The following is a 25,004-nucleotide window of genomic DNA, read 5'->3' on the forward strand; positions in this document are numbered from 1 at the left end:
TCGTATCCCAAGTACCGGGTATAAAAACTATCCTAACATACTTTGTGTTGTTGTTTTTATACCCGGTACTCGAAGAGTAAATAGGGTATATTGTATTTGTGCGAATAACGGTTGTATGTAACGCACAGAAGGAAACGTTTCCGACCCCATAAAGTATATATATTCTTGATCAGCATCAATAGACGAGTCGATAGAGCCATGTCTGTCTGTCCGTCTGTCCGTCCGTCTGTCTTGTTGAGCGCCTGGATCTCAGAGACTATATAAGCTAGAGCCACCAAATGTTGCATCCAGACTTCTGTATGCTCACACTGTTACAAGTGTATTTCAAAAATGAGCCACGCCCCCTTCCGCCTCCGCAAAAGGGCGAAAACCTCCCAAATCTACACTTTTGAAGATAGCAGAAAACTAAACGCCATTCCGTAGGGAATGACCATATCTATCAGATCACCAAATTGGGATACAATTGGATCATTATTATAGCCACAATGAAGAAATTAATTTGCAGTGGCCAAACCCACCCCGTCCCGCAGCATTCACACTCTGCTTCGCGCTGTTTATGGCCTCTCCCCCTGACACGTCTCTGCCTCTGCCTCTGCCACGACTCTGCAGTGTGTGTCTATAGGGGAGGGTGGCGAGCTAAAGGAGCGTGTTGGCGTGAGCAGTGTTTGGGAGGTTTTTACCCTTTTGCGGAGGCGGAAGGAGGCGTGGCTCTTTTTTGAAATACACTTGTAACAGTGTGAGCACACAGAAGTATGGATGCAAAATTTGGTGGCTCTAGCTTTTATGGTCTCTGAGATCCAGGCGCTCAACAAGACGGACGGACAGACAGACAGACAGACATAGACTCGGCTATTGATGCTGATCAAGAATATATATACTTTATGTGGTCGGAAACGTTTCCTTCTGTGCGTTACATACAACCGTTATCCGCACAAATACAATATACCCTATTTACTCTTCGAGTACCGGGTATAAATATGTCAAGAAGAGTGTCAGTTCTTTGAGAAAAGTGAGTTGGGTAGTCAGAGTTTACAGCGTGCAAACCCAACGCTTCCAAGTTGTTTTTTAACTGGTACTCAATCAGCATGTTACTATTTATGTCTCTGGCTATTACTACATTATTGTTTTATGAGACTAGTATTGAGATGGCTTTCGAAAAATCGAATTTCGATTTGCTCTGTAAATGCAGCCAATAAGTAATTTTGTTTTCCTGTCTCCCTTTATTTAGAGAAAAATAGACTCTATTAGACTGTCATTGGTATGCTTACTTATTGCATTAGCTGTCTTTAACATAACATAACATCAAGTTCTGATCGAAAAACATTGTATTAAAACAAAAAAAATCTAGAGAATATATTCGCCCCGTTCGGCAAACCACTCTTTTATGAGTTAGATACGGCGATATACAGCGATAAATACAAGAAACAAAAATATATGCAACAAGGGTCTCAAATTCAATTAAATAAAATGCTTCTGTTTACCGTTTTAGAATATGTGCTTTCAGAGGAATAATAAAGTTTTGAACAGTATATACTGTATATACTGTTGGTGACGTTTTTTAACCAATAGCTCATACTTGAAACCCAAAAATGAGCTAGACAGCGTAACATTTCTGTCCTAAGGTTCGAATCTTTTTAGGAATATACTGTGATGTGAAAATTCGTGATCAGCACAAAAGTCCTAATCGTTTACGATCAAAATCTCAACTTTTCGAAAATATAGAACAAAAAAGTTTTTCACAGTTTCTTCCACCGGCGCTGAGCAAATCTGTAGTTCCTGTATAGCTACCACAAATGAACAAATACACTTTTTCACCAAGTCGATGAAAATTCGTCGATTTTGATTTTCTGTTGAAAATAATAACTAGCTAGTATAACTAGCAAGAAAAACCTCTCAGCATACAGGCAATCGATTCATCAGTCGGATAAAATTATAGTTCTAGTGCTGAGAGTCCTATCTAGTTGGTAATGTGAAATAGAAATAGATGAGTAATTGGCAAGTGCAAAAGCAAAATTGCTAATTACAGTCGAAGTACCAGCAACAAGAGCCGAAGGCACTGGGAGCCGATCGTCCAGACATTTTATGAAGGTTGGTTTTTAGTCGATTTTACGCCTCTATGTGTTGATGAGTAATTAGTAAGTGACACTGTGAAATTGCAATCATAATGGAAACAATGGACGGGGAAACAGCTCCAATTGAATCATCTCCGCCTCTGAATATTCTGTGTGGCATCTGCAACGAGTTCTATCGGGCAAACGACCTTATATTTTCCACTGCAAGCTGCGGACATGTATTTCATAAGGAGTGCCTGACGCGCTGGCTTGGCCGTTCTCCGACGTGTCCACAGTGCCGGGCCAATTGCCATCGGAATCGCATCCACCGCATTTATCTGAATTTCGGCGAACGCACGGAATTCGATGACCAAGAGGCACCGAAGCAGCCTGTTCAATGGGTGGCCATAGATCTCGACACCCACAGTCCCCAGGGCGCACACAACGTACCGGAAGGTGCCCTTCAGTGTGGCACCGATGAGGATGGCCTGCCCACATATGTAGCCCGCGGCTACTTCAACGACGATCTGTTGCCAGCGAGCTATGTGCCCCAGAAGAAGGCAGCGTTTGGCTCTTGGAGTTGCCGCTCCCATAGGCTTGTTGACGGGGTGGAAGTCCTCGTCTTGAACGACTGCGATTGCCAGTGGGTTCCTGGATCCACGGGTAGTTTCCCCCCGAACGCACTTCAGACAGGATACTCCGAGATTGGCGAGGTGACGTACACTGGACGCGGGGTATACGAAGGCATCACGAGGCTGGGAAAAGTGCATCCATCCCACAAGGTCATGTACATACCGCACCACGGACAGGAGGTAAACACATCTAGCTATGAAGTTTTGGTGGTTACACCTCGCGTAGAAGCGACATGTGCTCCGTGAGATGCATCGAGAATCTCTCGAAGAGTTGTATATTTAATGTTCCACCCGTATAATAAAATACAGCTAATAAAGTCGCTGATACCTACCCCGCCGATTCTGGCCGCATCTCTGTGTAATAGTTTATTTTAATCAAATCTGTAAGATGCCATGCATGTACATATGTATTTATGTATGTATGTATATTCCGATTAGTGTTTCAAAACAACGCATGTTGAGAACTGTTATCCCCGAACATGGCTTTAACTATGCACGCTGTAACTCTACAATCGTATCCGTAATCCTCACTATCCTATGCTTACTGGCTGACATTGTTGTATCAACAAGAGCCTTACAAAATTTGCTTTAAAAATAGGTTTAGTTGCATGTATTTGTTATGCAGGATGTGTATATTTTGTTTAATAAATTTGCTGAATCTGCACATAACATGACAATTAGTATATATGTATATGTATGTATGTATATATTTAGCTAAAATACAATTTTATATGCTCAACGTGTATGTAACATTTATCCAACAGGCTTCACTTTCGATAGAAATAGGATTTATCTTGATTCCTTGACTTTTGTACTTAGTTTCTAAAAAAATGGTATATTTATAAATATAAAAATGAGTGTGACTGCTTGTGGGTGTGTGTGTGTTTGTGTATAGTGTGTGACTGACATTCATATAAAACTATGCTGATATTTACAAGTTGATTGAATCCGATGTGTAATGAATGTATGCATGCGTATGGTGTTAATTTTTTTCGTGTTGCTTGAGACTATGTTTGGATTTGAGGATAATTTGTGACCGGGTCGGAGTGGAGACGAAAATAGGGAGGCTGGAGATTAATTATGTGGGTATATGGTATGGTTTGACATTTGAGCTCAGGTTCAGACAGAAAACAGAACAGCCTACTCTTAGGTAGTTGCACAATTTCAATTGGAAAACATAACAGCAAATTCAATGGACAATTGAACATTTTCTTCAAAGGACTAATAAGTGTTAGACAAAAACATGTTTTAGAATTAATAAACTAAATGTATTAGTTTATAAAATTGATTTTCCTTATGATAATCCCTCAAGGTTTCCCAGGTTTTCTTTCAACTTTTGACGTCGACGCCGACGACGGGTTGATCGCCATCCCGGAGGCCTGTCTCATTTCTGCGAGGACAGATAGTTCATGTACTTGGTGGTTTGCTGTGCATTGCGCACCAACTCGCTTTCCTCCTTGCCTGAGGGTGCCGGAGGGGGCTGTTCCTGCCCACGGCGGTCCCAGTTTTCTTCGTTCTGCGGCTGATGGATGTCCGGCTGTGAGCGGCGCGTGAAGTTGCGATGGCGTTGGTGCTGGTGCTGCGGATTATGCGGCGAATTCTGTTGGCGGCGATCGAATGTACTGGAGGCCTCGCTAGCCAAACTACTTTGACTGCTGTAGCGGGGGAAGCCACGTGGCCCCCCAGCGCCTCCACCACGAACGGGACTCTGGTTGTAACGATACGTATTTGGTTTGTCCATTTGTGACTTTGCTGGTCGGGGTAAGGTGCGGGCCCGCGACGAACTGCGACTGTTTGATTCCGGCCCGTTGGAGTTGTACGCACAGTTCTCATCTTGATAGGAGCTGTTAACAGCCGTGTTCGAACGGCGCCAAGTATCGCTGTGTATCTTCTGGGGACCGACTTGATGCTGCTGGAGCTGTTGTTGCTGTTTCTGGAAACGCGGCGGTTTGTCGTAGGTGTTGCGGTTATTGAAGCGCCCGCCCCGCTTGTAGTTGTTGCCCCGCTCGTAGTTGCTCATGTAGGAGCGCTCACTGCGATCGTCTCTGTCCCGTTGGTCCCAATTCGAGTTTACAATGCTGTTGTAGTTGGCACCGCCGCTCATGTTGCGCTCGTGCCTCTCTTGCGAGTGCTTCCTGCGGTCCTGGATGGTATAGAGGCGTAAGTTGCCTCCGCTTTCGCTGCGCACGCTGTGCTGGTCGTCGTCGCAGCTCACGCTGAAGCGCCTCTGTTGGTCGCGGGAGCGACCGTTGCTCTGGTCACCCTCGTGGTTGCGATTGAAGCGTGTCTTTCGCCAGCTGGGCAGGGGCTTGCTCTCGTCGCGGTCTTCACTGCTGGCTATGGAGGGATATTGGTCGGACTGGGAGCTGTCGGAGGAATCGAAAGAGATGATTGCATTACAGTAGAAGCGCGAGCGATGCCAGTGCAATATACGTACTCCACGTTAGCTGACGTTTGCTGATGATGTTGCGTCTTCAGTGGTCTCGGTGCTTGGCGTGGCTGATAGCTTCGGCGTACATGACGCGGGCCAGGCTCGGTAGCGGTGTTCGCAGGATATGAATTTGTTACATTATCTTGATACTTCTGTTCGCCCGGATCTGCCTCACCATAGCCAATGTCGCAGAAGGAGTCTTCGCAGACCTGCTCGCTCCATTTCTTAGTAGGGGATGTACCCTCGTACGATTCCTGGTCCTGGACGGAGGTATTAGCACTGGAGCCGTTCTCTTCCGCGGAATTCTGTGCACTGGCGCCATTGTTGTTGGCGCCATCATCTTCGCCCTCCTCCACCACCAAATAGTTGGTGTACATGGCCTCCAGATCATGTCCCACGTTCTTAAAGTGACTGTAGAACAGATCGAGGACCATTAGCAGCATGGCTTTAACCTTAGCCGTCAGCGCCGGCTGCATGATCAGGTGCCGTCTGATGTGGAACAGCAGCTGGTCGATATCCGCCTTGTGACGCTTGCGCATTATCTCCCCGTTTAGCGTGATCTGTGAGAGAACGAGACGGGCCAGGCGCGTATTGATCACCACCGCAGTGTCGTTCAGCTCGCGCGTCAGCAGATTCAGCAGCGATTCGCCCAGTATGGTAATGGGAGCGTTGTCCGCCAGCCGCACCCGATGGTAGTACTCTCCCAGCAGAGTAATAGAGTTGTACAAACGATTCTTGTCGCGAACCCGATACGCATCCGCATTAATAAAGTTCGTCTCTAGGATCTTAAGCATGGAGCTGCGCACCTTAGTCGAATTCATGGCCAGGGCATCAAAGTTGCGCGACGAGAAGAGCAGGGCGAACTTTAGCGCCGTATCGCTGTCCGCGAGGGCCTTGCTGTTCATATACTCCATGGATTCGCTGTGGATGAGTAATGCAAATGTAAAACATTACTTTAGTTTCTCGTGAGAGACATCGTTAATGGATAAGCAAAGGGAGGGGAAAATGTTCAAGTTGAACTATTTCAATGGCAAGGGGCTTCTCTTTTCACACTTTGATTATTTTATTTATTTATATGAAAATTTGTAAATCTTTAAGACACGCTGAAAACAAACAGCACTCGCGAGCTTACATTTTATGTGTGTACATATGTAGGTAAATATGTAAGGTGCATCTCAAAAGTGTATTAGCCACAGAAATAAAAAAAAGTATGCTTTAAAGCAAAACTTGTATACGAAAAATACGAATTTTGTGATGAAAAGTTTGGGGCTTACTCATGATTGATCTGCATCTGCAATCATACCTGTATCTTGACGTGCCTTAGACTAGCCGTATTTATTCGCAACGCACTGTACATTTGTACGTGTGAGTGTGTTTGTAGATACAAGCATTCATACATATGTATGTCTGTCCATTTTCGTATATGCGGGAAAAAGCAACAACTAAAACCATACATGCTACTTATAATATTATTAATCATCAATGGGCCACCAACTCACACACTCAAACAGACTAGGCAAATAAGACACATACCACAGCATAGATTCGTCGTGCACAATGTTGCAGAAGTCCATCTCAATGGTCTTGATTTTGGCGTTCAGGAGAATTCCGTCGTCCTGTAGGTCGAGGCCACGCATCAGCGCGATAATGTGATCGTATGAGCAGCCACCTGTTGGTATCATGTAGTGTTGGGTGCTGGGCCCCGGGTTGAGCATGTTGCAGACATCGCGAAGTCGCGCCTCGCCGCTGCTGTTTCCGCTGTCCACACTCACACTGTTGTGGCTATTGTAAGTGTAGTTGGCGCTACTGTTCTGGTGGCTGCTGCTGTTGTTCGCGGTGGAGTTGTTGTGGTTGTTGCCAATCATATTAGCCATTCTTGCGATCGACGAGGGCGCTGGAATCTTCTCGTTTTCGCACTGTTATTTATTTTCCCTTTTCTTCCTTTTCGTCTGGTATTTCAGTCTGCTTTTCTTGTGCTCTGCTTCTGCTCCCCTCCGTTCCTTGCTTCTTTGGTGTGAACAGTCCAACAAATACGAGTTAGCGTTGACAAAGGTTTCGAGTGCGCATGCAAAATGTCCACCTTCCCTCTGGCTTCCGCAATTTTTGTATATAGCTCACCGGACCGACCCGACGTAATATTTTATGAATAAATTTGAAATATAATAATATAATTATTATGTGTATATAAAATCATTATATATATACGCGATTTTGAGCTATGCAAAACAATCGGTGGCACTATCGATGGCACGGTGTTACGATGGTATTGAGGTTTCGATGTTTCAATGATACGAGTTTTCAACGATTCAATATGTCAATTACTTTCATTGCATTTGTAAATAGAAAACTATTTTCTATGCACCTTTTTTTTTTTTTGTATTCAATCGCTACATTGAAATTGGTTGGTCACAGAGATGAGTCCGCATTGACCAGGTACTTCAGTTTTGTGTTGAATATTATAAAAAGATACTGAAAATTTTGCACCTTTGATGTAATACAAATACATTGTTTGTCGAATTAAATAATTGCATTCCATTTCTAGTGTTCGTTCGGCATTCGTTCAAAATTTTCAGTAACTTTTTTATAATATTCAACACAAAACTGAAGTACCTGGTCAATGCGGACTCATCTCTGCGACCAACCAATTTCGCAGTAGCGATTAAATATAAAAAAAAAAAGAATTAAATAATTGAAGTTTATTTAAAGGTTGTCCCTATTATAAATATCGATAGAAATACTATTGATGCCTCTAAAATATTCAAAACCACCTAAGGGCGGTCAGAAATCACTAGTGATGCAATTATTAATAATCACATTCTGGCATATAATCCAAGCAGGGCACTCATCCTAGGCGACTCAAAGACTTTTATGAATTATTTTTTAAGAATAGTAACTATCGAAACTTTCGTCGATATATTGTTTGTGGTCCAGCTGTTTTGAGACCCGCCAAACTGCACGGCGTGTGTGAATTATTGTAGCCGTAATAACTGTTTTGTGTACATAAGTGCATAAAAATTAATGAAATGTTGAATTTGAATTGCGTTATTTGCGCCGAGCTATTCGCACAATCCGACGAGGTGTATGTCACCATCTGTGGCCATTTGTTCCACCACAACTGTCTCAATCAATGGCTGGATCGGTAAACCTGTCAGGACTTGTGCAGCTAATGGAAAGCAACTAATGAAATTCCTCTCGCAGCTCCAAGACTTGCCCCCAGTGTCGCAACAAATGCACCACCCGCCACATTTGGCGCGTCTACTTCAACCTAGCTAACCTGGACGTTAGTCGGATCGATGTTGGGTCCCTGCAGGAACAGCTGGACAACGCAAATTTGGCCATGAAAATGAAGGAGAAAGAGTGCAACAAGGTGGAGCAGCAACTGAAGGAGCTTAAGGACACGCAAAAGAAGTGCCTGTGAGTAATAATTTTCGAGGGAAAAGGCAGGTCCACAACCGTGCAGTCTTGCCCTTATTTTATAGCAAGACCATCGCTGGTCTGGAACAGAAGGTGCTGAAGAAGGACTTCCTGGTTAGCAGTTATGTGGAACAGATTAGCCTCCTTAAGAGCGAAGCCCAATTGCTGGATGGCCTGCGCAGGGAAAACAAGTCGCTTAAGCTACAAATCCAATCCATGGAAGGCATTTCGGCGATTCTGGCGGCTGGCTCTGCGGATGCTGAGCTTCTGCTCAAGAATGAGGCCAACCCGCAAGTATTGGCCAGTTGGGTATCCACACTGAAGCGAGAGCTGCGGCAGTGCGAGAACAAGAAGTCGGAGCTTCGTAACGTAATTAAACTGGTGCAGAATGATTTGCGCAAGGAAATCGACTTAAAGCGGTGAGCATCCATGCTGATCACTCTGCCAATGAGGGAGTTTCTTGATATTTAATCTGTTTTCTTTTTGTTGCAGAATGATGGAGGAGCGGATTTCGCATCTGGAGAGCGATCTCTACCAGAACCAGGAGAAGGTAGTCAAGTCCTCATTAAGTGGCCTTTCATTCACCCGAATATCTTTCAGCTCCTTGCATTGGAACGCGAACCGATCAGTGTGGATTCGCCCAACAGCTCGACCGGTCTTAACAGTAACATTATGGCGCTGAAGCATGGCGAGAAGCGTGTCACCATTTCGCCCACAATTGTAAGTACTCGAAAACACAGACGTGAAGATTACAACCGCCCATCGAACGCAATTGCAGAAGGAAAATATCAAGCGCATTGAAGAGTCCAATTCCCCATACCTGAACATCAAGTCCAGTAGTGTCGGCCTGAGCCACCTTCTGAGCACCAAAGGCAGCATTGGATTCAGCAAAGCGAACATATCTCCCATAATGGGTGCATCCGGTGTAAGCATGACCAGCGGCACCGTGCGCAAAACAACCAGTGATCTTAGTTCAAAGGTAACTTAATGAGCAGATGGTCAAGCAAATCGAAAATAATATTAATCATACTCGTCCCTTACAGTACTCGATATTCAAGAAGCCGCGTCTGTTGTTGGGCTCGAGCAGTTCTGGGGTGGCGGCTACCATGGGCTCTAACTTTGTGTACAATGGAATGGGCGGTTCCGAGAAGATAGATCCCTTTGCGCAGCGCACGGAGGAGGAGAGTCAGGCTAACAGCGCGCAAGCACCATCTTTGTCTAAGAATGTGAACCAGCGCCTGAAGGCGGGTACGCTACGAAATTTCAAGCTCGGAAAATAAGCGACGCGGATAGTGTGATTATTAGGGAAATAAATTAACCAAGACTGCCTCAGTTGTGGATAGATTGCGGTAGCCATTGAGGATGATATTTAAGGTTAGCAAATGCACGATTTATCAATAGTAGGAGTGAGTTGAAGCTGTAGCTCGTGGTAGCATGCAGAAGTTATATCTAGGTTATAAAAATACAAAATACATAAGCAATTGTCGTTGTTATTACTGAGGGCATGTGCTATGCGGCAATCTTCTTCTCTGCGGTGCCAGTCCACTCTTCGCGCAGCTGGACAGTGCAGCCTAGATCCCGCAGGGCAGCCTTAATGTCCTGCGCCACGCTGGGATGTTCTGTCATTGCCGCGTTGAGCAGATCCTCGACACCAAAGGAGATCCAAGTCTCGCATTGGTTGCGCGAACGCGACACCATGTTTCGTATGGCCCAGGCCCCGTTGCGCTGGACAATCTTGTGGCTGGGATGAGTGCGCATAGCCTCCACAAGTACCTCGGCGATGCCAGTTTCGAAGAAGGCCGTACTATGCTCCTGAACGCGCAAAGTCAGCGTGGTAATGCAGGCCAAGGCAGCGGCTACAATGTTCTCGTTTGACTGGTGAGCCTCTAGGAGCTGTTTTATGATAGGCGCCACCCCTTGGTCCACAATGTGAGCCTTGACCGCGTCGTGGCCGGCCAGGGCACGCAGCAGCTTCAAGGCTTCGCGATTCAAACGCACCTCTTCCAGGTGGTTGCTCATGATTTCAAAGATTGTCTTTAGGCCGCCCGCCTCATCGATAGCTGTGCACAGCTCCTGGCGCACTGCAAGCGTGCCAATGGTGAGCAGTAAGTCACCCAGCACTTCCACTTCCTGGTATGCTGGCAGCAGCTCCACAAGTGGCAGCAGAACCTCGTTTGCTATTTGCCGGGCGTGCTCGTGGGCCGAGCCGAACTCCACGCGTATGTCGTCGTCCAGCACCAGAAAGCGGAACACGGCAGTCAGCTCGCTCACCAGGCGAGCATTGTCTTTGACCAGCAGCGGTTTTAGTAGCTTCAGAGCAGGTGTGTTCATTATGTTCTGGCGGTTCACTTCGTGCATTATGCAGGCTTTCTGCAACCACTGCAGCGTCAGAAGTGTGATCTCCAGTCGATTCTCCTGCCTGAGTGCCAACAGTTTCAGCACCACAGCCATCGCCTCCGCATCGAACAAGTCAGGCTGCTTGTTTGTCAAACTATTGACGGCCCGCAGGCATTTTTCGAGCACATCATCGTGTTGGTCTCCTTCACCCTCCGTCTCCGTCGCGGCCAGGGTCTGCTCCAGCAAAGTGATCAATGCATCGTGAGCTCCATTCTTGCCCGCAAGCACCCGGTGCGCCAGTGACTTCTGGCACTCTGCGTCCAAGGTGTCCAGCTGATCCAGCAGCTGGATCGTATCCGCCTCCTTCTGGCCGATATGCGTTTTGATTTTGTCCACCATCTCGTTGATTACGGGCTTGCCGGACTGCGGGTTGATGGCCAAATCTTTGATAATGTTGGCAAGATTTATACCCTGAAAATAGGTCAGGTCGGTCACGTCGGTTCAAGCAAATGCTCTAGCTATATCTCCCCAGTCTTCGCACCTGTGCTTCAAACTGTTTTATTGTCTCCTCCTTCGCCTCGGCCGGGCTCATAGAGAACTCTATCACGTTCTCTTGCACCACATCGTCGAAAGTGTCTTGCGAAATAATCTTGGCCATGACAAAGGAATACTTAATAGGTTTGGTTTGCTTCAAATTTTCTTTTTTGTTTTTAGTTTTTTTGTACGAATGGGATGCAGTGTGACCGCAGAATTATTGATTGAATATACCGACAGACCCTCGGAAATATACCGAAATATACCCTTGCATTTTCAAAATATACTATAAATATACCGTAAATCTAAAATTATTTTCCTCGATTTTGGTGTTCTATTACTAGCTTGCAAAGACTTTTAACACTGAAAAAAAACCTTAATCCGATTGGAGAATCGATTAGGCTTATTTTCAATACTCCTTTTTATTGGATTGTATACTTTATGACCTTATATTTTACAAATTTTTATTTCCCTTCTGGAGCTTTGTCTTCAGTATGTAAATGTATGTATGTAAATTATTAAATGAGGCACATGTATGTTAATAGAAAACTAAATTCTTTTGTTTTGCTAAAAGGGAAAGGGAACTTTAAATTAATTAAATATGATTATTGTAACGCACAGAAGGAAATGTTTCCGACCCCATAAAGTATATATATTCTTGATCACCATCAATAGCCGAGTCTATGTCTGTCTGTCTGTCTGTCCGTCCGTCTTGTTGAGCGCCTGGATCTCAGAGACTACAAAAGCTAGAGCCACCCAATTTTGCATCCAGACCTGCTGTTACAAGACACTGTTACAAGTACAAAACGACGAAAACCTCCCAAACATGCAATTTTGTAGACAAAAGAAAAGTAAAAACGCCATTCCGTAGGGAAGGACCATATCTATCAGATCACCAAATTGGGATCCGATTGGACCATTATTATAGCCAGAATAAAGAAATTAATTTGCAGTGGCTAATCCCACATTATCCCGCAGCTTTTGTTGTTTTTTTTCACTTTTTCTCATTCACACTCTGCTTCTGCAGTGTGCGGCCTCTGCCTGTGCCGCGTCTCTGCCTCTGCCTCTGCCATGATTTTGCAATGTTTGGCTCTAGGCAAGGGGGGCGAGCAAAATGAGCGTGTTGGCTTGAGAAGTTTTGTAGATGTAGATGACAGATGAAGAAAAAATGTAAAATTTGACAAAAAACCGCTAAGGTACAGATGTAGTACCGAGTGCCGGGTATAAAAGTTGTGACGCGTAAGAAGTGTCTCACACGTCCCTTCTCGTTTTCTTTCTTTAATTTTTATATACTCCAAACTACAACCGATGGACTCATTTGCAACTCCAAGTGGCCAACCTTTATCAAGGGATGTCCATCCGCCATCGGAGGCTACAGACTTTCTCACGCCGAACAACATGGTACCTCAAAATTCCATACCCCTGTCAATCTAACTTCGGACTCAGTTGCCCATCCACAACAGCATCCAGCATCCAGTTGCAAATTATTGTCCGGTTTCTGTTACATTGAATGGGGATGGATCTGCAGGCTCTCCTAGCTCCCGCACTGAGACTTTTAGGAGTAGCTCCACCAGCTCGCTTTTCTGGAGTACCACTCAGGGCACTGGTCCCCCGAAAAGCAATATTTGCCTCTCGTCTTACATATGTATGTATATCAGAAGCCACTCCGAATGATGCCAAATTACATCGAAGCTCTTATCTCAAATCACCGCCTGATGAGTTTATTATAACTAAATTAAATTTTACACACAAACGCCATATCTCATCACTTAAAATTCTTCTTTCCGATTCTCTTGTCTCCAAAGCTTTGAAACCGTCTGTATGGCCTGAGCACACTATTATGCATGAATTCAATCTGTTTGTGAACGACCTGCCCCAAGTTATTTTGCACTCAGTTGCATTAATGTATGCTGATGACGTTAAAATTTGTTTTTCCTTTTCCGACTGGTACTTTGTTTGTTTGTTTGTTACCTTGATGAATTAATTTGTTCGAATAACCTACTTTTCTTGAACCATTCTAACATTCAACCTTATGACCTTTCACAGCCACATTTGGTCTCCTATTCTCTAGAGCAACATGTTCTAGATCGAACCAATCACCACATCAAATGACTTAGAGTCCTTTTTGATCGCAATCTATTGATATCCATTTTGCTTCAACGGTTAACAAAGCTAAGGGAGTCCTAGCGTTTATTAAGCGTTGGTCAAAAGAGTTTGACGATCCGTATAAAACTGAAACACTGTATATTGGAGTATGGTTCTTGTGTGTGGTGTCGACAATACAAGCAGCAACAAGTTGAATCCGTTCAAAAACAATTTTTATACCCGGTACTCGAAGAGTAAGGGTATATTGTATTTGTGCACAAAGTGAATGTATGTAACGCACAGAAGGAAACGTCTCCGACCCCATAAAGTATATATATTCTTGATCAGCATCAATAGCCGAGTCTATGTCTGTCTGTCTGTCCGTCTGTCCGTCCGTCCGTCCGTCCGTCTTGTTTGTCGGCTAGTTCTCAGAGACTATAAGAGCTAGATCCACCAAATTTTGCATCCATACTTCTGTGTGCTCACACTGTTACAAGTGTATTTCAAAAATGAGCCCCGCCCCCTTCCGCCCCCGCAAAAGGGCGAAAACCTCCCAAATCTACAATTTTGAAAATAGCAGAAAACTAAAAACGCCATTCCGTAGGGAATGACCATATCTATCAGATCACCAAATTGGGATCCGATTGGATCATTATTATAGCCACAATAGCCACAATCTCTGCCTCTGTCTCTGCCTCTGTCTCTGCCTCTGTCTATGCCTCTGCCGCGACTCTGCAGTGTGTGTCTATAGGGGAGGGTGGCGAGCTAAAGGAGCGTGTTGGTGTGAGCAGTGTTGTTGATGTAGATGACAGATGAAGAAAAAATGTAAAATTTGACAAATAACCGCTAAGTTGCAGATGTAGTACTGAGTGCCGGGTATAAAAGTTGTGACGCGTAAGAAGCGTCTCACACGTCCCTTCTCGTTAGTATTCGCCCTTAGAAGTATGAACTGGGACTCTGACAAGACTCTTAGCACAAGACTCTAGGCTAAAACTAGTGGACCTCTCTACACCATCGCTTTTGGGACAGATAGATTTTACAGTTCCCTACAGACCAGGGCTCAGCGCCGCCCTATCTATAATAGCATAGGACAAGGCTCTGCCGCGGCGCAGCCGCTCCCGTACAAGCGTACTACAGTGATTCGTACCAATACCAGTGTGTTTCGGGGTTCCGTTTTGCGTGCGTCTTCACACGCACCAACCGCTAACCGTACTTTCCACCTCATCCGATTACCCACATGCCGGTTTAATTACGCCCAGCATGAATCTTTCCAGGTTTTATACAAAGATTATAAATTATAAATTATAATTATTTAATTTAACTTATTTTAGCAAATTTGTAAATTGTATCTTTACTTCCTCTCCTGTACTCATATTTAATTTATATTTATTCCTATTCCCATAATTTAAAATACATAAATAAATAAATACTAAAAACCATATATTGTCTATGGTCAAATATTAATATTGTTTATTTTATATCTCACTAGCTGACCCGTCGAACTTCGCACCGCCTAACAGTCAATGAATGTCGTGTTTCTTTTTAGCTGAACTAATTAGGCTTTGATGAACGTAAAACAATGATACCAAATAATATGTTTATATACATAGATAGAAACAAAAAAGTACCAACTTGATAGCGCGTTATTTCATCGTTGGTATTGGATGTTTGGATACCAAAAACTGCCATGTCGCTCCCTTTCGTGACATATTTGCAAATGTATTTAATTGACTTGACCGAATTGCAATCACTTGGCATGCGCTCTAAAGCAGTCTTGAACAGTCTGACCAATGCATGATGTTCATGAAGCATTTGCTGCAGATCTTGGAGAATTGCTCTCTTCGTAGCTGTGTTGATCCCTTGACGCCTGCCAAGTTGTTCTTCCATATTGCCCATGAAGTATATTTGCAAGAATTTATGCTGTGCATCTTCTATAGGTTGCAATGATCCAATGCGATGGTAATAGAACTTCCATTCAAGCACTTTGTGGTAAACGACATTCTTTGTTTTTTGGTCAGGCGCAAGAACAAATAAAGCGGATGGTTTGCCGACACGTGAGCATGCCACGTACAATTGACCACGAACGCGTTCCATTACACAGTTTTGGTTGGTTTAAATTTCTAAGCATGATGACTACCGAGCCAACTTTAAGTTTTAAATTGTGCGGTGGTAAACCAGGCACATCCAAGGAGTTTAAAAATTCAGTTGGATAATTAGTGGCTTCTTCTTCGTTTGTTACACAGTCGATAGATTTGAATGAATACAGAGTACCTACGATTTGAAATTCTAGTGTTTCGCCATAAAGCAGGGAGCACAATGGCTCTGGTGGCGGGACCAATAATGGCAATTTCACTTTACCACTAAGGCAGCACAAACCAGGCGTTTCACCAGCAAACTTCAATGCTCCACAATGCTGGCCAACAACGTCCATTGGCCCAATGCAAACTAAACGATTCAAGCTGTAGTCGATGGTGCAATCATACAGAAACGCTGCTCGATTCAAATCAATACTTGAACCATTTCTTCTTGCACTTCGAAGATTACGATCATCTGTTCATCTGTACGATAAGCTCGACGATTTCTCTCTCTTTGCTCTTGTGTTTGAGAAGCACGAAATAAGGCCCTTCTTTGCTCCATACTAACGCGGCGCTCTTCTCGTGCAATTTCTCGTTCTCCATCAGATAATTGACTCGCGATATTCCGTTGCCTAATTGCATTACGGCTTCGCTGGGAAAGATTAGATCTTCTAGGACGCGGCATTGTTATTAAAATGATTAATACAAAATTAAACAAATAAATAAAACAAATATTAAATATGATTAAACAAATAAAAATGAACAACAAATGAAAAAATTACCTTTTTAGACAAATTTCTGAACACACACATGATGTCTTCTGAAAAAAATAAAGTTTTGGCTTTAAGGCCGCAACAAACAGGCCATAAGTTGTTTTTAAGATGTATTCTGCTACTCGGGACGGAAACAAATCCAACAAATCAAATCAACCATGGCAATCGGTCCAGCCGTTCTCGAGTTATAAGTGTTGTAACAAATACGACTTTCTTTTATATACATAGATTATTGTTCAAACACCCTTCGCAAAGGAAGCGAGCTTTCAAACTCCCTTAACAAAGCAAGGGAGCTTTCATGCTGCAAAATTTGCATCAAAAACTAAGGTGTCGACAACAGGTAAAAACGTCACAGAAATTTCTAAAATGTTTGAGAACATTCTAACTCCGCACTTGCAACATCGCTGCAAATCACTTATAAGTATCTCCAGCTCATCATGGGCTTATACGGCGATGATCAACAACCACTAATCTTAATCACTAATCTATGCCATTAAAGGATTCCAAGGTAACTTGCAGACGGATGTTATTTACACTGACTTCAGTAAGGCATTCGATTCTGTAAACCATTCTCTTCTTGCACAAAAGCTCGATCTTCTAGGGTTTCCGCACAATTTTTTAAGATGGATTTCTAGCTACCTGTGTTCTAGGTCTCAAAGAGTCCTCTTCCAAAACTCCTTATCGTTACCTGTTATGGTTACTTCTGGAGTACCATAGGGTTGCCATTTAGGCCACTTACTTTTCACACTCTTTATTAAATACCTTCCTTCTGTATTAAGAAATTCTCGAGTACTTATGTACATATGCGGATGATGTTAAGCTCTGCGTCCAGTATAAGGACAATTCATTTCACTCTCTCTTGCAATCAGATCTCAATAACTTTCACATAATTTAATATAAGTTCGTATAATATTATACGAACCCTACATCGTTCTCCTTCCTTGATATTTTCTGGCAACACCGAACACCGTACAAAATTGTACGTTATTATATCCGGTACTCGAAGAGTACATCGGATATATTGTATTTGTGCACAAAGTGGATGTATGTAACGCACAGTAGGAAACGTTTCCGACCCCATAAAGTATATATATTCTTGATCAGCATCAATAGCCGAGTCGATTGAGCCATTTCTGTCTTTCGATCCTTCTGTCCGTCCGTCCGTCTTGTTGAGCGCCTGGATGTCAGAGACTATAAAAGCTAGAGCCACCAAATTTTGCATCCAGACTTCTGTATGCTCACACTGTTACAAAACGCCCCCGCAAAAGGGCGAAAACTGCCAAAGCTACAATTTTGAAGATACAAGAAAACTAACGAGAAGGGACGTGTGAGACGCTTCTTACGCGTCACAACTTTTATACCCGGCACTCAGTACTACATCTGCACTGTAGCGGTTATTTGTCAAATTTTACATTTTTTCTTCATCTGTCATCTACATCAACAACACTGCTCACGCCAACACGCTCCTTTAGCTCGCCACCCTCCCCTATAGACACACACTGCAGACTCACGGCAGAGGCAGAGCCAGCGGCAGAGGCAGAGCCAGCGGCAGAGGCAGAGCCAGCGGCAGAGGCAGAGCCTGCGGCAGAGGCAGAGCCAGCGGCAGAGGCAGAGCCAGCGGCAGAGGCAGAGCCAGCGGCAGAGGCAGAGCCAGCGGCAGAGCCAGCGGCAGACGGCCAGTGTTTTGCTATAAGCTGCGGGACAGGGTGGGTTTGGCCACTGAAAATTAATTTCTTCATTGTGGCTATAATAATGATCCAATCGGATCCCAATTTGGTGATCTGATAGATATGGTCATTCCCTACGGAATGGCGTTTGATTTTCTGCTATCTTCAAAATTGTAGATTTGGGAGGTTTTCGCCCTTTTACGAAGGCGGAAGGGGGCGTGGCTCTTTTTTGAAATACACTTGTAACAGTGTGAGCACACAGAAGTATGGATGCAAAATTTGGTGGCTCTAGCTTTTATGGTCTCTGAGATCCAGGCGCTCAACAAGACGGACGGACAGACGGACAGACAGAGAGACATGGCTCAATCGACTCGGCTATTGATGCTGATCAAGAATATATATACTTTATGGGGTCGGAGACGTTTCCTTCTGTGCGTTACACACATTCACTTTGTGCACAAATACAATATACCCTATTTACTCTTCGAGTACCGGGTATAAAAACGCCATTCCATAGGGAATGACCTTATCTATCAGATCACCAAATGGTGATGTAAAATTTGACAAAAAACCGCTAAGGTACAGATGTAGTCCCTTCTCGTTTTCAAAGTAGCTAAGCAAAATATCAGCATATTTCACTTTGCTAATTATACGCTCACTAAGTGATTACCTTTCTTAATGACAACAACAGTCGGTTTTTATACCCGGTACTCGAAGAGTAAATAGGGTATATTGTATTTGTGCACAAAGTGAATGTGTGTAACGCACAGAAGGAAACGTTTCCGACCCCATAAAGTATATATATTCTTGATCAGCATCAATAGCCGAGTCTATGTCTGTCTGTCTGTCTGTCCGTCTGTCCGTCCGTCTTGTTGAGCGCCTGGATCTCAGAGACCATAAAAGCTAGATCCACCAAATTTTGCATCCATACTTCTGTGTGCTCACACTGTTACAAGTGTATTTCAAAAAAGAGCCACGCCCCCTTCCGCCTCCGCAAAAGGGCGAAAACCTCCCAAATCTATTTTGCAGATAGAAGAAAACTAAAAACGCCATTCCGTAGGGAATGACCATATCTATCAGATCACCAAATTGGGATCCGATTGGATCATTATTATAGCCACAATAAAGAAATTAATTTTCAGTGGCCAAACCCACCCCGTCCCGCAGCATTCACACTCTGCTTCGCGCTGTTTATGGCCTCTGCCCCTGACACAGCTCTGCCTCTGCCTCTGCCGCGACTCTGCAGTGTGTGTCTATAGGGGAGGGTGGCGAGCTAAAGGAGCGTGTTGGCGTGAGCAGTGTTGTTGATGTAGATGACAGATGAAGAAAAAATGTAAAATTTGACAAATAACCGCTACAGTGCAGATGTAGTACTGAGTGCCGGGTATAAAAGTTGTGACGCGTAAGAAGCGTCTCACACGTCCCTTCTCGTTTCTGTATCCATTGGTCAAGATATCCTAGTGTTATGAGGAAAAACCCATTCAGTAGGAAAAATATTTAGTTTATAAATTTATTTCATGTTTTTCGTTTTCGTTCTCGTTATTCACATTGCAGATTATATGGAGACGCATGGGCGTCAGCGCCTCAAAGAAGAAGTAAAGTGGAACACACTTAAAGACTCTAGGACATTGCCACATACTTACACACCGAGATTGAGAGCAAAAGCAAAAGAAAGGGAGAATGCGACAGCGACAGCGACACGCACAGCTTTACTCGGATACGTGAATGGATAAGATAACTCTAATTCGGCCTACATTAGACATACATACATACATAAGTAGATATGTATGTACATATATGTACATAAATACCTATGTAAGTATATCTACCAATCGAGCTTTATTTTCGCTTGGGAAGCTTATAGTCGATTGGCGGATGCAACTTGAGATGATCCAGGAATACCGGCTGCATGTCCGCTCGCCAGGAGATCTCCTCACGCACCCGTACAGGCCCATCCTTGCATGTCAGCCAGTAGGTGCTCATCAGCCCCTTGCCCTGGAATGGAATGAAGAAGCAACATTGGCACTTGGTTCTCTTCGGGGGTGATGAGTGGGATGAACCTACCTTGACGTCGATCAGGCCACGATGCTCTGTCCTAAACCCGCCAACCTGTTGCAGCGAGTCGTGCATCTCCTCGGTGATATGTATTTTGTGGGCCTCGCCGGTGCTCTCCATGCGCGAGGCCGTGTTCACTGTGTCCCCAAAGAGGCAGTAGCGCGGCATCTTTGTGCCCACGATGCCAGCCACCACGGGTCCGGTGTGCACGCCGCAGCGTATCTGAACGAACTCGTCGCCGGCCCTTGGGATCCGAAACACTGACGATGCGTCCAGCAAATCAAGCGCCATTGTTGCTATCTCGGTGATGTGCTTGTTGCCTGAAACGGCGGGCAGTTGGGCGGTTGGGTTGTGGTTGCGGGATGTGTGGAGAATACAAAAAATTCCATGGCATAAATTATGGCGCATGGGCACAAATAAAAGTTAAATTAGCGCAAATCCTTGTCGGGAATGGGAATAGGAGTTGGGAACAAGGGTCGATGCTTGTCAGCCGCTGGCTGAATGACAGCGACATTTGCATAAATTACCGTTCTTCACGGGCAGACCGGATGCCACCATGTAGGAGTCGCCGATGGTTTCCACCTTATAGACGTCGTAGCATTCGATGCGTTCGTCAAACACGCGGTAGATCGAGTTGAGAAAGGTCACCACCTGCGAACAATACAACAATAAATCTCTAGATGGCCCGTTTCAGGTACCCCCGTGCCCGGCAGTCACCTCCAGCGGAGTGCACTCCGCGGCGATTTCGGTGAAGCCCACAATGTCGCTGAAGTAAATGGTAACGGCTTCGTAAAGCTCGGCGGGAACCTGCCAAGTATTTCGTGTTGTCTGATGAGCGGTAACGGATGGGTGACGTGCCAGCCTCTACTCACCTGTTGCGTCTGCTTTAGCTGCATGGCCACGCTGGGTGGCAGCATCTGGAAGAGCAGTGAGTCGCTCTTGCGCTTCTCCCGCTTTAACTCCTTGGCCTTCTGGGAGAGATTCAGGGCGTAGTGCTGCATTTGAGAATGGCTGTCAGTCAAGCATCTGTAGGGGCTCAGAGTCACCTCACCTGTATGGTGGCAGCTGCATTCCGCACCAAAATAATGATGACGGGCGACACAAGCAGGACGACGACCAGGATGGCGATACCGATGGCCTCCTTTCTGTCAGCCTCCACCAGAGTCTTGTCCACATACTCCCTGAATATTTAGAAAAACAAGCGAAGAAAATGAACAGTCTACAATTTGAGAGCCACCGTTAAGTCTCCATCAAAAACCATGTCAGTTTTATTATCGAAAAATGGTAAGACTATGAGACTTTTTCGGAACACCTAAATTATTGCTAAACGAGGAGGAACGTTGGGAGACGCGTCAAAAGATGATTCACCGCTTTTATACCCGGAACTCAGTCAGTATATGTACAGTACATGTACATATGTATCTATGCATGTGAGCTTGAGGATGATGGATGGAATTTTAAATATTTCCACTGCTTTCATTTTTTTCTTACATCGCTCTAACACTCCGATTTGGTTTGTGGCGGTTGCTCCAGTTCTTATAGTCTCTGAGAACTAGGCGACAAGTCAGACTAGAAGGACGGACGGAGAGACATAAAGACGTTGCGAACATTGTTTCGACCACAAATCTAACATGTGTGATTCGTTTACACACGTACCGGGTATAATATGGACAGGAATGTGTTGGGGTCTGTCGGAAAGACTTACTTGATCTGGCGTCGGAGAGCCTTCTGCAGGATTCTCAGATCGTCCGTGTAGTTATTCATCAGCTCGTAGTACTCGATGGCGCTGCGCTCGTTCGAGACATTCGGATTGTTCTTCAGCAACGTGTTGCTCCTGCAGAAGAGAGCTTGGATCAGTTGGACAGTTCACAGGTCAAGGGCGACCTGCAGGTACGAACATTTGCTTGGCGCGATGGAACTTCTTAGTGCTGGTTAAGTTGGTGTACATGTTCTTCAACATGGGCGCGTAGTTCAGGGTGGAGTTGATCAATTCGCGAGCCAGGAACTCGTAGCGAACGTAGGAGACAAAGTTCTCAGCTGTCAGCGAGCCACGGCCGTAGTAACGTATGCCGAAGGAGGTCGCGATGTTCTGGCACTCGATGCTCTTCAGCAGGTTCTTGAATCCGACGAGATACCTGAAGGGGAGTGGTGCCACTTGCAGTTGGAATTAGGAGAGCTGCCTTTGAAGGAGGACTCACCGCCACACGCCACTGTTGTCCGTCTCCTTGATCTGCTCGTTCAGGTGGTGCAACAGTCCGCGGTTTATGGATGTGTACCAGTTCATGACCTCCGTGATGGAGCTCTCCTCGGGCTCGAAGCGTACGCGGTCGCGGAACTCATTCAACCGACCCTGGAAGTCATTTCGGTTGAGCATCATCTCGCGGTCATCCTCATCCTCGTCCGGAGCCGTTGGCACGCTGATCTCGCTCCACGTGGTCATATTGTTCAGAGCATGGTCGGTGATCTCGAAACGCTGTGTCAGATTAGCCCGCTGCTTGCTGCCGTTTGTGAAGATGTAGAAGGCCACCTCGGAGCGCTCCAGCTGCAGTCTCGTGACTACCTTCCCCAGGTCCGTTGCAATCGTCACCTGCGGAGGTAGAGGATCGATTCGTCGATTTGCCCTAGCGCTCCAGCACTAGCACTTTCAATGGAAAGTTCCACCGCAACCCCCTGTTTTCCTCAGGACTTGTTTATCATCTGTTTTGCATTCTAACTACGTGACCCCATTCAAAGACGCCCACCCCCCACGCCCAGCCACTTGTCATAAGTCCTACCCCTGTGCCACAGCCCCCCGCTTCCATCTCTTGCTCGTGCAACTGTTGCTGTGGAATATTCGCATAGCGTCCTTATCAATTCACTTTGGCCCCCGTCCTGCCCACACACAGCACTTTTCTATTCTCTCTTTCACATTTTCCACGGAAGACGCATTTGCATTATAGATGGACGGATGGACGGATGGCCAGATGGATGGGATGGAGTGAGTGCAGAGGTCGGCACGAACGTCGCTGGGTGCCCCGGCTCTGTGAACGGCGCCTCGTGGCCCATAGGGTGGCACTTACCTGAACAAACAAATATTTACAGAGGATTCTACGCTTGCTTCTGGCCCGCACTGATGGTCAAGTGGCCATTGACCACAGACCAGAGACCAGAGACCAGAGCCTCCTTCCACACCTCTCCAACATATAGTACTTGGCGGATGATTGAATTTCAGCAATAAATTTTAATTACGCCTTCGAGGAGACCTGACACAGGCAGGACCTATGCTCAGTGCCGGCGATGGGGCTGGCTGCTTCGATTCGTTTGCCTCTTGCCATCGGTTTGCACTCACCTGCGTCTCGATGTCAGCCACTGCGGCTCGGTACTCCAGGATCTCTTGCAGTGTCACCGAAGTTTGCACAATCAATGCCAATATTGGTATAAATGGCAGTATTATCATCTGAAAGAAGACTCCGATGCCAATGAGAAAGCACTACTGCAAGCTGTTCGATTGTATGGGCCCGGCCAAAGCTATGTCTGAGACTCTTCAAAAATGCCAAGCTCTAATGCTTAGGCTCTTGTGTTTTCCTAAGAGGAACCTGCTCAACATTTGTTAAACATGTTACTCTTGGTGCGCGGCCCACTGTGCCGTTGATGCTACATACATCTATTTTAATTTGCCGGCAAAGCTTGTCCAGACCAGACCTAACCATCAGCCAGCTGTCTCGTCGGTGACTGGGGCAAAGTAGGTAAGGAATCGTGATTAGTGTTTATCGCGCAAGCTAATCGCGACACTTCATTAAAGGGTCTGTGCCGCACACTGGCACGTGACTCTGCCCAGTTCGGCTAATTAAGATGCATGCGAACTCGCTAATTAATGCTGCTCCAGATATGAACAAAATATGTGTACGGTATGTCCCTCTGCCATCTGCCATCTGCATCTACATCTGCATCTGCATCTGCATCTGGATCCGGATCTAATTCTCCGCGAAGTTGCCTTACCTGCATCAGCTGCAGTCGTCGTCCCGTTTTAATGGCCGGGTTACGGGCTGCGGCGTTGCAGCACCTTCCGGTGCCACCATTCGATATATCCTCGGAACTAATCGAGCGCACAGAAATTTTATCGAGCTGTAGATTGTGGTGTGTGGGCACCATAAGGAGGTGGTGGGCCCCTCCGCCTCCACCACGTCCAAGAGTACTTCCACCTCCGCCACCGCCACCGCCCCCGCCACCGCCGGCGTCTGCCGTCGGGTCGTCAACATTTGTCGGATTAGTTGAGGGGCAGCTACTAATGTCGATCTTAACGCGGGTGCGGGTGCGGGTGGCGGTGGACCTGCTGTTGCTGCCGCTGGCGCCTGCTGCGAGCGGGTCCGGGTTTTCCTCGTCCGGCTGCATGGCGCTCTCCACGTTCAACTTGTGCGCTTTTCCATTTAGCATATTGCTGATTGTTCGGGCGAGCATGTGAGCATGTGTGGCACGATGTAAATGTATCTGTATCTGTATCTGTGTCTGTATCTATCTACAATAGATGCACACGTCCTCATAAACACAAATGATGATGGCTCGAGATGGAGCTGTAGCTGTAGCTGTAGCTGGAACTGCAAATGTAATTGTAAATGTTAGCCTTACATAATTGGTGCGAGTTCAATTTGTATCTGATAGTTTCACTGCGCGACACTTGTTGAGTTTCAATGGGGTCGTAATGAGGAGGGCGCGTATAATGATTGCAAAGAATGGCAGATAAACACATATGGGTAGCCGGACCACGCCTCCTCCCATTCCCATTCCTATTCCTATTCCTAGCCCCCGTCGCTATGCCCGCCAGTAGCCCCCTCCACACACATGGGTCCAAGCGTCGGGACAACAAATTTGATGGATGAGCCACCAAGGGGGGGTATGGGGTATGGGGGGCTGGCGCTGGTGAAAAGGGGTTGGGACTTTGAGTTTAATTGAAAGCACATTTGATTGCTCCCC

The 25,004-nt window shown here is 45.5% G+C and overlaps 5 protein-coding genes across 5 annotated transcripts; 2 read left to right on the top strand and 3 right to left on the bottom strand.

The window, feature by feature from the left end:
- Window positions 1-2,133: 2,133 nt before the first annotated feature.
- LOC117890344 (natterin-3) lies at window positions 2,134-3,003 on the top strand. The gene has a single exon (XM_034795134.1). It carries the CDS (start codon window positions 2,165-2,167, stop codon window positions 2,927-2,929), a length of 765 nt encoding a protein of 254 aa, XP_034651025.1. The 5' UTR covers window positions 2,134-2,164; the 3' UTR covers window positions 2,930-3,003.
- A 369-nt stretch (window positions 3,004-3,372) lies between these two features.
- Window positions 3,373-7,350, bottom strand: LOC117890343. Its single transcript, XM_034795133.1, has 3 exons — window positions 6,648-7,350; window positions 5,121-6,035; window positions 3,373-5,049 (listed from the first exon to the last, which is right to left on the bottom strand). The coding sequence occupies exons 1-3, from the start codon at window positions 6,986-6,988 to the stop codon at window positions 4,068-4,070; spliced, it is 2,238 nt and encodes a 745-aa protein (XP_034651024.1). The 5' UTR covers window positions 6,989-7,350; the 3' UTR covers window positions 3,373-4,067.
- Window positions 7,351-8,137: 787 nt separating this feature from the next.
- Window positions 8,138-9,861, top strand: LOC117890875 (E3 ubiquitin-protein ligase TRAIP). Its single transcript, XM_034795967.1, has 7 exons — window positions 8,138-8,253; window positions 8,313-8,528; window positions 8,594-8,947; window positions 9,021-9,078; window positions 9,129-9,248; window positions 9,307-9,507; window positions 9,572-9,861. The coding sequence occupies exons 1-7, from the start codon at window positions 8,138-8,140 to the stop codon at window positions 9,806-9,808; spliced, it is 1,302 nt and encodes a 433-aa protein (XP_034651858.1). The 3' UTR covers window positions 9,809-9,861.
- A 30-nt stretch (window positions 9,862-9,891) lies between these two features.
- Window positions 9,892-11,588, bottom strand: LOC117890874 (armadillo repeat-containing protein 6 homolog). The gene is made up of 2 exons (XM_034795966.1): window positions 11,407-11,588; window positions 9,892-11,336 (listed from the first exon to the last, which is right to left on the bottom strand). Exons 1-2 carry the CDS (start codon window positions 11,521-11,523, stop codon window positions 10,038-10,040), a joined length of 1,416 nt encoding a protein of 471 aa, XP_034651857.1. The 5' UTR covers window positions 11,524-11,588; the 3' UTR covers window positions 9,892-10,037.
- Window positions 11,589-19,838: 8,250 nt separating this feature from the next.
- LOC117892522 lies at window positions 19,839-24,467 on the bottom strand. The gene is made up of 11 exons (XM_034798811.1): window positions 24,033-24,467; window positions 23,383-23,490; window positions 22,253-22,641; window positions 21,953-22,189; window positions 21,760-21,888; window positions 21,106-21,235; window positions 20,927-21,049; window positions 20,772-20,861; window positions 20,582-20,705; window positions 20,064-20,374; window positions 19,839-19,994 (listed from the first exon to the last, which is right to left on the bottom strand). Exons 1-11 carry the CDS (start codon window positions 24,465-24,467, stop codon window positions 19,839-19,841), a joined length of 2,232 nt encoding a protein of 743 aa, XP_034654702.1.
- Window positions 24,468-25,004: the final 537 nt, after the last annotated feature.

Source organism: Drosophila subobscura, chromosome E (assembly GCF_008121235.1).
Source record: "Drosophila subobscura isolate 14011-0131.10 chromosome E, UCBerk_Dsub_1.0, whole genome shotgun sequence".
Lineage (NCBI taxonomy): Eukaryota > Metazoa > Arthropoda > Insecta > Diptera > Drosophilidae > Drosophila > Drosophila subobscura.

What these genes read in the sequence shown, in the direction of transcription:
- LOC117890344 (XM_034795134.1), top strand. Translation starts at nt 2,165, where the DNA reads ATGGAAACAATGGACGGGGAAACAGCTCCAATTGAATCATCTCCGCCT.
- LOC117890343 (XM_034795133.1), bottom strand. Translation starts at nt 6,988, where the DNA reads ATGGCTAATATGATTGGCAACAACCACAACAACTCCACCGCGAACAAC. An exon ending in CACGACGAATCTATGCTGTG is followed by an intron (nt 6,036 to 6,647) that starts GTATGTGTCTTA and finishes ACTCATCCACAG; the next exon opens with CGAATCCATGGAGTATATGA. An exon ending in CAAACGTCAGCTAACGTGGA is followed by an intron (nt 5,050 to 5,120) that starts GTACGTATATTG and finishes TTCCTCCGACAG; the next exon opens with CTCCCAGTCCGACCAATATC.
- LOC117890875 (XM_034795967.1), top strand. Translation starts at nt 8,138, where the DNA reads ATGTTGAATTTGAATTGCGTTATTTGCGCCGAGCTATTCGCACAATCC. An exon ending in CTCAATCAATGGCTGGATCG is followed by an intron (nt 8,254 to 8,312) that starts GTAAACCTGTCA and finishes TTCCTCTCGCAG; the next exon opens with CTCCAAGACTTGCCCCCAGT. An exon ending in CCAGTGATCTTAGTTCAAAG is followed by an intron (nt 9,508 to 9,571) that starts GTAACTTAATGA and finishes CGTCCCTTACAG; the next exon opens with TACTCGATATTCAAGAAGCC.
- LOC117890874 (XM_034795966.1), bottom strand. Translation starts at nt 11,523, where the DNA reads ATGGCCAAGATTATTTCGCAAGACACTTTCGACGATGTGGTGCAAGAG. An exon ending in TAAAACAGTTTGAAGCACAG is followed by an intron (nt 11,337 to 11,406) that starts GTGCGAAGACTG and finishes ACCTATTTTCAG; the next exon opens with GGTATAAATCTTGCCAACAT.
- LOC117892522 (XM_034798811.1), bottom strand. Translation starts at nt 24,467, where the DNA reads ATGCTAAATGGAAAAGCGCACAAGTTGAACGTGGAGAGCGCCATGCAG. An exon ending in ATGCAGCTGCCACCATACAG is followed by an intron (nt 21,050 to 21,105) that starts GTGAGGTGACTC and finishes TCTCAAATGCAG; the next exon opens with CACTACGCCCTGAATCTCTC. An exon ending in CGGTCTGCCCGTGAAGAACG is followed by an intron (nt 20,375 to 20,581) that starts GTAATTTATGCA and finishes CCGCCGTTTCAG; the next exon opens with GCAACAAGCACATCACCGAG.